The sequence below is a fragment of the Seriola lalandi genome, unplaced genomic scaffold (genome assembly GCF_002814215.2).
Source record: "Seriola lalandi dorsalis isolate HSWRI2012SDOR001 ecotype SW California unplaced genomic scaffold, Sedor1 jcf7180002054673, whole genome shotgun sequence".
Lineage (NCBI taxonomy): Eukaryota > Metazoa > Chordata > Actinopteri > Carangiformes > Carangidae > Seriola > Seriola lalandi.
In genome coordinates, this window is record NW_019525226.1 from 40,437 (window position 1) to 52,513 (window position 12,077).

The 12,077-nt window shown below is 40.9% G+C and overlaps 1 protein-coding gene across 1 annotated transcript in view; it reads left to right on the forward strand.

Annotated features, from left to right (window-relative positions):
- The window catches only part of drp2 (dystrophin related protein 2), a 76,452-nt gene that overhangs the window by 36,188 nt on the left and 28,187 nt on the right, over positions 1-12,077 (forward strand). Inside the window, exons 7-12 of the mRNA XM_023421616.2 lie at positions 682-828; positions 4,618-4,696; positions 6,657-6,717; positions 8,670-8,731; positions 9,262-9,336; positions 10,858-11,059. Of these exons, the coding sequence (XP_023277384.1) occupies positions 682-828; positions 4,618-4,696; positions 6,657-6,717; positions 8,670-8,731; positions 9,262-9,336; positions 10,858-11,059 (626 nt within the window). The remainder of the gene's footprint in view (positions 1-681; positions 829-4,617; positions 4,697-6,656; positions 6,718-8,669; positions 8,732-9,261; positions 9,337-10,857; positions 11,060-12,077) is intronic.

Consider the following 12,077-nt stretch of genomic DNA (forward strand, 5'->3'; position numbering starts at 1 on the left):
AGCACCCAGACATGTCAGACAGGCAAACTTGCTTGTTTTTGTTACCTGTTTTTTTTTTTGTTTTTTTTTAAGATACGGTATTATCCCAGCTGAGGTTTGGCACTTTGGGATTTGCAAAGGTCAACAACAAAGGTTTTCACACATTGAAATGAATAAAAAAAAAAAAACAGTGAACCTAACACCCAACAGTGCAAATTTGATTTGTAAATAGACGACCATGTGCACATGGGCTGCCCACACACACACACACACTCCATTATTGTTACGGTGTATCCTTAAGTTACACACAGTTTAATGTATAAATTCAATTATTTCCCTCATTGTTCACATTTACAATTTACTATGAACAGAGGCTGCTGCTTGTTCAATATCATTATACAATCTTTTCTCCTTGACTTAGGAAGTTAATACATGGTTGCTGCCAAACAGCTTCTAAAACAGAGCTGGGAGCTATAATGGATCACGTTTCTATTGATTTTTGTTATTTATTTAATCTGAGTGGAGTTTTGACCAAACTGGATATTTGTGCTGCTCTCTCATCCCACCTGGGCCTAATATTTTTCTATATTTAATATGTTTTATATTTCATCTTGTTTTCCCTTTCTCATTTATTCCACTGCTCTTTTTTCCATCTACCTCTCTCGGCCCCTCTGCTCCTCTCACTCTCTCGTACTGCTGCAGTTATTTAAGGAGGAGCTGACCCAGGTTAAGGAGGGCATGAAGCACATCAATGATCTGGCCCACCAGCTGGCAATCTCTGACGTTCACTTGTCGATGGAGAATGCCCGTGCCCTGGAGCATCTCAACAGCAGATGGAAAGTGCTTCAGGTAGGGTTCACTGCCGGGTCTGTGCTGTGTGTTTGACATTGTCAGCAGCAGCCACTCCAGCAGTCAAATTCTAGGGAGGCCTCAAAGAGTAATTTCATGTGTTATGAGGCTCTAGTGGTACCAACAACTCAGACTTACAACCGTTTTATGTGTGTGATGAGAAACTCTTCAAACACAATTCTTGGATATTTAACAATATTGTTTTGCTCACTTTTTAAATGCAGACTCTACAGTGTTGGATTGTTATGTTTGTCCTAATGTATGTTAAGGGTTTATATGAGGCTCTTAGGGTACACACCTCAGGCTTACAACAGTTTGATGTCTTTTTGAGCTTGTGTTAATACGTAGAGTCATCTTTGTTATTTTTAAACATTATGAATTCAAAGTCGAATTGAGAAAAACAGCAGTATAGACAAATTAATAATGAAAATGCAATGAATCACGGTTTGAGACCGTGCGCTGACATGAAGACGACAATTTTTCAATGAATCCAAGGCACTTTTAAAAATTTCAAGAATAAAGTACCTCGAATTCATTGAACTGGACTTGCCCTCCGCTCGATGCGTTATTGGATGTATGGATGCATTATCCAGCGAGCATTACTGCAACTGTGAAGTGTGCAACTTTCAAGCTTAGGCTGCGTTCTCCATCAGCAACCTCTGTAGCGCTCTTACAAGCACAACAAAACCCACTCAGCCTTCACCACACCTCATGAGAGAACACCCTGTTCCCATTAGATAACCTTCATGACACCTTCCCAACTTATCGTTCATCACATTGTCATGATGTTTTTAATTGCCACTCCGGCCCCCCACCCCCGTCTCTCCTTTGTGTCTATAACGTCCCAACAATTCTTACAAATTGGTTTTCCGGTATCCACTTCAGTAGTGCAGAATGAAACAGGTCATGAGGAGAACAGAATGCAACAAAACGGAGCAGATCAGTATAGACTAGCTGTGGGTTTGATGTGTAAGCCAGGGTTTTTCTGTGCTTTCTCATCTGAGTGAAGCAAATAAAGTCGATTCTTTCAAGTTAAGCCTCTGTCATCTGAATGAAACCTATTGGATTATTTGTAGCAGCTAATCAGGGCTAGACAGAGTCACAAGCCAGAGCTTTCTGAAAATGTCCTCAAGTCCAGTGTGAAATATCTCAACATTGGTTGGATTGCTAAAAGATTTTGTACAGACATTCATTGTCCCAAGAGAATGTATGACTTCCCTGACTTTTCTTCTAGCAACATCATGAGGCTCAAATATGTGGGTTTAAGTGAAATATCTCAACAGCTATTGGCTGGATTGCCAGACATTAATTTCCCCATCAGGATGAATTGTAACTGCTCTGTTGATTTTTTGATTTTTCATCCAGCGCCATCATCAGGTCACAATTTCTGTTTGCCCAATACTTTTGGATTATGATTAAATAACAGCAAAAGTAATGACATTTCCATTGTGCAGTAGTAAGCAGGCTAACAGACTCATACATCGTCTCCCAATCCCATACTACATACTGATTATCACACAACTGTGTTTTGTACGTCCATCCTAAGTACAGTTTTTGTGATGATGATGCACACTATTCATCCACAATGCAATGTGGATGGAGAAGCTAAAAAAATATTTAAATTTAAAATTAGGTGGTGGTAAAACAGCTCCAAAATGTTTTATGGAAGAAAAAAGAACATAGTGAAGTTTAATGAACAGTTGCTGATAAAATGGTGATGATGGTTTATTTATTGATTTATTTATTTCAGTGATGTTTTTGGAGCACAGCTTGTTAAAAGTTGAAGGATCTTATGTTTATTTCTAGCTGTGTTGATCCTTTTGATAAAGATACGTGTTTGACCAAACGAACAAGTTCAGGTGCTCGTTGCTCAAAAACCAGCAAGGTATTGCTTATCCTAGAAGTGCATCCTTTATAACAAGCAGCCTTTTTTTCCTGTGTGGGATGGAATGAGCTCACATATAAATAGAAACATCTGTCAGTCCTATTTTTATACACATCAGTAGCCTACCTTCCCTCTGTTTCAATTAAAATGTCTGAAAGTATTTCTTTCATAAGGGTCATGATGCATAGGGAAGCTTAAGTGATCGTTAAAAGCATTCATAAATCTCCAGTAAAACACTTTCTGGAGCCTGAATTATCAAGGAGACATCAGCTACAAATTGCCGCCACAGTCCCATGTATTTTAGGAAAGGATTGTTGGGACTCATTACACATTCTTTTTCAGAGAGAGCGACATAGAAAGAACAGAAATTGGGACTCATCTTGCTGCTCACTGATGTCCCTTTGCGTTGGAGGTAAAAAAGAGTCTTCATGAAAAAGTTCTCTTACAGGATAATTTCTGCTAAATCTTTGATGCATTGTGTGCTGCAGCAGGCAGTGTGTCCTCTGGTCTTTGATTCAGGAAGGAAGTGAGTCTCTAATCCCCCCTGATGATCAGCATTGTTAAAAAGGCTTTTAGTATCCATAGTCACCAGCACAGTCTCTCCCAGATCTTGGACTAGTCTCTGTGATATCAGTAGAGCCCAAGTAATGTATTAAATGACAGGTGTTACGAATGGTTTTAGACAAACTTTTTCTGTGTATTGCAGCTGTCTTTGCGCTGCCTTGCACCTCAGACAATCTGCCGTCTCTGTCACCCGCAGTAATTAATTTCTGTGCGATAAGATGCACTGACTTGACATCTTGTGTGAAAGCAAGCAGAATGGAGAAACCTTTTTCTTTGCCCCTCTCTGTGTCCCATTTCTCTCTTAATTAAAATGATAAATGCTAAATCCCAGCAACATCCGGTTCCATGTTGATTTTGGCTACTCTGACGCCGGCAAAAATGTATTTCCAAATTTGATTTGCTCATATTTGTCGATCATGGATAATTTAGTCGTTTGTCTTCCTTATGGCAGCCCAAATTGCCTGTATAACAAATAGATTGCACAACACTGCACAGTTGGCAGTAACATCTCGACGGCACATTGACAGTACTCTATATTAGTCCCAACCAATTTAAATCACCTTCCAGATTATATTGTTTTATTTTCTGGTGAGGGAGCAATGATGTGTGTACACTGAGAAATGTTAACTTAATACATCTAAGTTCTCACATTATGACTCACTGTCTGCTTGTTTTTGAAGTCTATAAAGGCCCTTCACATATTCTTCTTTCTCTCATTCTCTCTTTACCTGTCTCTACCTCAACGCGGGTGGATTTACCTCCCATTGTTTGAGGACGTTTCAAACATCCAGCTGACAATGATTCATGTGCCAAATCCAATACATTTCAAATAAACCAGGATTAAACAGACTAAATCCCATTTGATGGGGAATAAAACTGATGTGAAATGCTTTTACAAAGGCAGTGGCAACCTTAATTTTGTCAACTCAGTCTCCATGGTTATTGACGTGGCACATGTGAAGCTTTGTAACCCTCCCTCTTCTCTCATTTCATCTTATTTTCCTCCAGCTCTTTTCCACACTGATAGTGCAACCAGGAACCGTTGTCCTCGTTTCAACAAAATATATTATTTTGCAATCTCTGTCTTCATTTCCTACCTGCTGCTCTTCAAAGGCTTTCAAAGTCCTTCAAGAGGGGCAGCAGAGTAAAAAGACATAATTTATATTCTGCAGTTAACTAATGGAGGAGAAGCAGGTGGTCTGATGCGTCTGCATCTCTATTGTGGGGATTTGTGGTGAAGAGGGATGAACAGCATGATTCCCTTTGATATAACTCTGCATGTGTGTGTGTGTGTGTGTGTGTGTGTGTGTGTGTGTGTGTGTGTGTGCGCGTGTCTTCAGGGGTCCATAGAGGAGCGGCTGAAGCAACTCCAGGATGCACATAGAGACTTTGGCCCCGGATCGCAGCACTTCCTTTCCAGTAAGAGTCCTCTTCTGCTATTTGAAGTCGGTACCTCATGTCGCACCAATCTGTGCCATGCTGTGCCAAGGCACCATCTTAAAGTGTGGGGGGGATGAAAAGGAGGTTAGGTGTGTTACAGTTTTGTTGTGATGAGGCGTTAAAACGCTGCCTATACGTGTGTTTGTGCTTGTGTGTTTGTTTGTATTTGGGTTACAGATGGAGCTGGCAGGCTTTATTCGTCTGTCTTCATCAGTTCCAGCTCACTGTTGCGATAAGCATCCCCAGTGATGCTCATCACAACAGTCATTGCTCTCATTTGAGCAGAGATACATGTTTGTGAATTCTGTCTTTTCTTTTACCTGCTGCTCTTCAAAGTGTACAGAGCAGGGGGCGGGGTAGCAGGGGGCTGACAAATGTGATTGCCTTTGCCTAGTTTAAACTGATGAAGAAGTGGAAAGGCCGTGTGTGGCAGGGCACTCTGTGCAAGTGTATCTGAAGTGGTGCTGTGTACTTGTGTGTTTCCAGTGTCCTCACCAGCCCCATCCAGTTTTACTGCTGTCACGCTGGCTCAGAAATGCCACACTTGGGCTTATATAGCATTACTCCACTGCCAGCACAGCCCACTGCACCCTGCAGGAACGTCTGGACGTACTGTGTGGCTTTTTATGCACCAACATGCTTTTTTTTGGTTTGATATTGCACACTGTAAAATGCTATATAGCACATGGTGCTTATTGTTCATAGGTAGGTGGAATGTGGCCGAGTACATTTACACAAGTAATGTATTTCATTATTATTTTAGGAACTTGTACTTCACTTAACTTCAGAGGGAAATGTTGTACTTTTTACTCCACTATACATTTATGTGTTTACGTTTATTTATCTAGCTGGAGCTCCTTGTCACGTTCCAGATGTCTGTGAGTTGTTTCCCCTCTAAACCTCTGAGTCAATTTTATTTAAATAACTGCTTGAGGCCCAAGGAGGCAAAACTCTCCAATATTTACCCCAAAAAAGCAAAGATTAGAGAATAGTAAAAAAAAAAATGTAGCAGAACTTTGTCCTTGTTATTTACAAACCCATTTAATGACACACTCCCAGATTTGTCTTGTAACTCTGTCGAGCAGTCCAGCCTCTTAGGTTGTGGAACAGATGGACTAAACTACCTAACTAAAATGTAATGTAATGTAAAAAAGATAATATGATATATAATATGTCAGCCAGAGGGGACATTCTGTATATTAAGTAGTTTTACTTTTGATACTTTAACTTCATTTTGCTAGTAAAAATAATGAGTTTTACTGAAGTAGGATTTTGAATGCAGGACTTTTACTTTATTACATGAGTTCTTTTTCATGGAAGTATTGGTACTTTTTCCTTTATGTAAAGGTCCTGAATGCTTCTTCCACCTCTGAATCTGATCTACTTCAGTCTTTGTGTGTGTGTGTGTGTGTGTGTGTGTGTGTGTGTGTGTGTGTGTGTGTGTGTGTGTGTGTGTGTATATTTTTCACATATGCAGATCAACAACATACAAATCTGCATTGTGCCATCTCATAATACAATAATGGACAACGACATGATGTGCCTGTCTGTGTGTGTGTCTCAGTGTGTGGTTGCATGTATGCCTTCTGTAATGCCTCTGGACTAGTGTGGTTCTTGCTTCCTCCAGTGCAGTATGTCGTCTTTGATCTTCAGCTGAACCTCCTGTGGTTAAAACGCTACGCTCACCCTGTCTCAACGGCTCCTCTACCTCCCTGTATTCTGTTAGGCCGTGCCAAACAAACCAATGCTCTGTGGAAACTCGACACAATAGACCTGTCCCTTTAGCTTTACTGCACCTGTTGATCACCAGAGCAGCTCTGTTAAGACGATCTGAATGGACATGGTGTGTGGATACGCTGTCAGGGGCATTTTGCACAATGGCTTTTTGTGCATGACATGCCTGTTTTGAAACTCGTTTTGTGTCTGTGTGTTTGCGCAGGTTCAGTGCAGATACCATGGGAACGTGCCATCTCGCCAAATAAAGTGCCCTACTACATCAAGTAAGTGCAAGTTGAGGGTCAGTGTCTGCGCTGTGGGGATGTATGTACGTTTTCCTTGGCGCAAAGCCCATTGATTACATTCTTTTTCACCAAAGATTAACTGTGACTGTAATTTCCTCTCCATAATTTCCTGTAGTATTATTCAAAATCTATTAGTGTGATTGACTGGCATGATTTCTTTATTTTTCCAGTTGTGACTTCTCAATGAGAGACAATGTAAAACAGCTTCAAATGCAGTTTCATCAATAGTGAGGAGTCATGCTTCATGCTTTGAGAGCACAAACAATATCACAATCGTTCTCTCTGTTCCTGGAGTTTTTTTTATCTATAGTCTATGATAAATGAGGGTCTATTAGAGCACCTGCTATTTCTTTATTTTATTGTAACCATTTGCATTTGTAACAAAGGCAAACATAGATTATTTGTAATCACCCGGCATTCTACAGTTCCCATGAATTCCAAACAAAATCTGTAATCTGTCTGTGTGCCATTATTCTCATAGCTCATAACTTGACTCATCCCAGCCTGCAAAGCTGTTGTTTTTAATCTACAAATGTGTCATTAGTACAAGCAGATCCAGCAGAGTAGAATTAACCCTATCATCTGTGCTTTAAGCACAGCTCGACTCACAGTTTCAAAGCTCTTTCTGCTGCCCAAACATTTGTACAGAGGTACGGTTAGAGAGCAGATAAATACTAAATGATTCAGAGAGGAACTCTATTGAGCTACCGTGAACCCTATTTGCCTGAGCACTCATCTGTTTATCTATTTACCTCATCAATACTATTTCACCTTATTTCACCAGTGTTCTGCTGGTTTTATCAATGAACTCTGTGTGTGTGTGTGTGTGTGTGTGTGTGTGTGTGTGTGTGTGTGTGTGTGTAGGGGATGGTATCTTTAACTACTGTGCAAGCTTTTGTACAGTTTGTTCCTCTGCTGACTATGAGTATTTATTTTCTTTATCATTTGCAATACAACCTCTTGTTTTAGTCTGTTCAGTTCTTTATGTGCTACATTACTGTACTGATGGGTGGGAGTAGTATCTGAGTAGCACTCCACTGGGTACCAATCAATGAGCGCTTGCACAGGTAAAACAATGAGTGCTGCCCTAAAAGGCCCCTGGGTCCTGGCAGACTTCCTGCTTTGGGGATTCTCATTCATTTTGCTGCGCTAGTCATTTTTTTATTGGATCTATTTTTTCATGTACAGTTTCAGAATGTGCCCATAGAGTTAATAGTGTGATGGGAAGGTGGTGTATGGTTTTCGATACGCATATACAGGTTGGGATTAGCAGTCAGTGCTTTAAAAAAGAATAAATCTGTAAAGAATAAGAAAATAAACAGGAAATACAAACAGGAATAAATAAAAGGATAAATAAGCAAATAAAACATTTGGAAAGAATGCGTTTCCTTTTCTTTTGCTTTTACCCTATTACTAGCAATAACAATTGGTAAAAGCCTTTTACCAGTTGCTATTGGCAAAAAGTAAAAGCAATAAATAAAAGCAAAAGCATTTTCTTTTTAATTTACTCATTTATTCTTTTATTTATTCCTGTTCATATTTCCACATGTATTTTCTTATTCTTTTACGATTTATTTTTTTATGTCATTCCTATGACTCCATATGTCTCCAGCAGAGCAGTAGTGGAAAGTAACATTGATAACTGAACCTGTCTCCTTTATCATATTGCCATACGTCTGCTCTTTACAGGCCTGAAATCTCTTGTAGACAATGGGCGCCGTATCCAGCGCTCTCATTTTTCCCTTTCTCTCTCACATAGTCCCCTCTGATCTCACTCCTTTTACTGTCTTGTCCTACCCACCTGTTTCTGCTCACTCGGCTCATTTGTGCTCCATTTTGCCTTGATCTTTCTGACCTGAAAATGTGCACCTCCATTCCTGCCTGCTTCACAAATTCTTCTGCCTTTGTTTCATTTTTGTGTCTTCTCCCAGCCATCAAGCTCAGACAACATGCTGGGACCATCCAAAGATGACAGAACTGTACCAAGCCCTCGGTGAGTAAGGAGACAATTAAAGCATCCTCAGAGTCGTTCTCCTACGCCCAGGACCCCTACTGGGCTCCAGCAGCACCACCAGCAAGGCACCACTGGGCCCTGTCACAGCTCATTAAAGTCCCTGTATTTCAAACACCTTAGGGACTACATCGCTACTGTCATTAACCTACAAGGCCCAATTTGCCAGCACCGTGATTGCTTTTCGCTTAGCCTTTAATTAATTGTGATTAAACGACATCATGTGTTTTACTGTTAATCTGATCTGACACTGGGAGCTTTCAGGGGAGATATACACGCCGTCGCATACACATTCTCCCCTAGACACACACATGCATGTGCACGCACATACACAGATAACAGTAGTAACACAGTACACTACTAATGACTTCTGCAAAGGCGTGATAAACAGGGGGAGATATAGTGATGTCTAATTCCTCAATGGCAGGGTGGAGTGGTGCAGGATGGGTTTGTTTTCTCTCATCTTTTCATTTAGTCTAATCTCTTTCTATCGCTCTCTCGCTCTCCATTAGCGGATCTGAACAACATCAAGTTCTCAGCATACAGAACAGCCATGAAGCTGCGACGGGTTCAGAAGGCTCTGAGATGTACGTATGGTTTTTCAGTCATGGTATTTTCTGTCTCCAGCACGGGAATGGCTGGTTAAGTGATATGCTGTTATCCTGCGCCATCGGTAATCCGCTATGACAAGCTCTCTTCGGGAATGAGATATAACGATTAGTTGTGGCACATTTCTTTATTCAGTTGTCGAAAGAATCACCGCTCCCCTCTGCACTACTTGGAAATGTAGTTGTGAATATTCTTTGTATTCTCCATTACTGTTGGATTTGAAATGCAGCAATCAAAAGTATTGATAAAAGAACCACTAGAACCACTCAACTACCGGTTTCCTGCCTCATTTTCATCAGGGACTGGATCGTTGGTTTGCGAGGTAATTAAAGCTATTAATTGGTCCGTTTGAGTTACAAAAGAGAATGCAATTAGTTTTTGCTGCTTGGTTGAGGCTTGAATTTGTGCCCCGTCAGGGTCACAGCACTTGTTATATCCTACAGGGGTCACACACTCTCACTATCTGCCTATTTCACATTCTTTGCTCTCTCGCTTTTTCACTACCTCTAAGCTGCTCTTTCTGTTTCTGTCTCTGTGCTTTCGACACCTTAATCTCATCCATCTTCCATCACCTGCAGTGCTCTAACTCTCACTGACCCTGGATGAGCCTACATTTGCCACTGCCACTTCTTCATGTCCATCCTCGTTTCCTTCTCCTTCTTTGCCTTCTTTTGCAACCTTTCACCCACCCTCTCTTCCCTCCATTTCCCGGGTTTCTGTAATAAAAACTCTACGTACTTGATCCACTGTGAAAAAACCTCTTTCAATGACTCCCCCTCTTTCTTTTCTCTTGCCCGCTTTCTTATCTCACCCTCCTCTGGTCTACTAGTTGATATTGTTCCCGAATTTAATTGCCAGGCTGCCTTGATAACCACGGAATTCTCACTCTTTCTCTCTCCACACTTTGTGAATGATTGAGCAGCGCTGTATAAGAGCCCATCAGAAATACATTTTTAGGTGATTCCCTCCCAACCCTGAGAATATTCCTCTTATCTCCTCTCTCTGTTCTACCTCATTATCGTGCTATCCAATTATACCTGGCATCATCGGACACCCTTTTAGCTCCACTCCAAGGGATGGACCATCAAATTAGTTTAGAAGAGCGAAATCAAATTTGTGTCACTGCTCTTGAAGCATCTGCTAGGGCGTAAGTGGGCAAAAAGGGTGAATAAGCTCCTCTGTCGCTTGTGCTCTCATTTGCTGAGGTGAGGATGATGATCCTACTCTGTGTATGTGTGTGTGTGTGCGTGCATGTGTGCGTGTGTAAAATGAACGTGCAGTCATGTATGTAGGAACATGACTGTCTACACTTGAATATGCCTCAATTTATCCATTTACCTTATTTCAAACCATATCAAAAAATAAACTGTCTAAATCTCACACATGCATATTGCACACACAACTTGCATCGCATCAAAAAGTACATGCAGAGCTAAATAGAGATGAGTTTGTTGTTCCCAGGTATCTGTGTTCCTTAATACCTCTCACTGTGTGTCTAGTGGATTTAGTAGCGCTGAGCAGCCTTGTGGAGGTGTTTCGGGAGCAGGAGCTACAGCAGGGGGAGCACGTGATGGACGTGGTGGAGGTGATTCACGGTCTGACGGCTCTGTACGAGAGGCTGGAGGAGGAGAGGTCCATCCTGGTCAATATTCCACTTTGCGTTGACATGTGTCTCAACTGGCTGCTCAACGTGTACGACAGGTGGGTAAGCTGGTAAGATGTTTCCTTGAGGAAATGAGGGAAGTAATTATTAAAACCTGCTTGTGTTGAAAGCTGAATCAATTATGTCTTTTAAACAGCACAGCTTTCATGTACTATACCTCTGTCTCATCGAGTTAGTGTCTGTGTATCCAGCAGACACAGAGCAACATGAGTATTCATTCAGAGTTGTGTTTCTTGCCACCTGACAGTCAAATAACCCTTGTTGACCTGGATGGCTACTTAAAGGGCAATTTTACACATCAGAGTCTACAACTCTTTCGGAGTGCTACTACATATGTGAAATAAAGGTGTATAAAGTCCTGAGAGGGAGCTGTACAAAGTTGCTCTCTCGTTTTTGTACAACAATAACTATGATAGCTATTTGTTGTAAATAAAGAAAGTTTGGGGAAAAAAGACTTCAGGTCTGAAAAATAAAAAACATCTCGGGGTCTGGAAAGAAATGAGTTTACCAGACGTCATGAGCTGCTCATCTGTGCTTGCAGCTTGAGGCCACATTAGCTGCTACTAGCATAACACACCCGAAATTCTGACTGAACTGTCAACAGTGGCATTGTGCATTCAGCAGTGGTAATGTAAACACTAGATTTTGACAAGGGAGAAGAATATGTGGAATAAAAAAAGACAACATCTCTGGTTCTGCTGCGTCAGTTTTGATACATTTTGAAAAACTGTCCGTCGTGACTTGACTCTGATGTTAAGTTGGTGGAAAATCTTAGTGAGTAGCACACTCATGTTTGTCATGTAGTGATCATAAAGTTCCATACTATAGCATCTTTTCAGGAGATTTCATACCAATGCCAGGGGAACATATAAATAAAGTAGTGCCACATACAGTATTTATCTTTCAGTTTGAGCTGAGCTGTGATCTGTGACTGGAAGAGAAATTGAGCTTTTACACGGACTTTATTGAGTATAATGGTATTCACCTGCAGTGAATCAGTTTTGGTCATGTTTTTATTACTTCAGATATGACTGACGTTGTAAATCTGGACTGTAA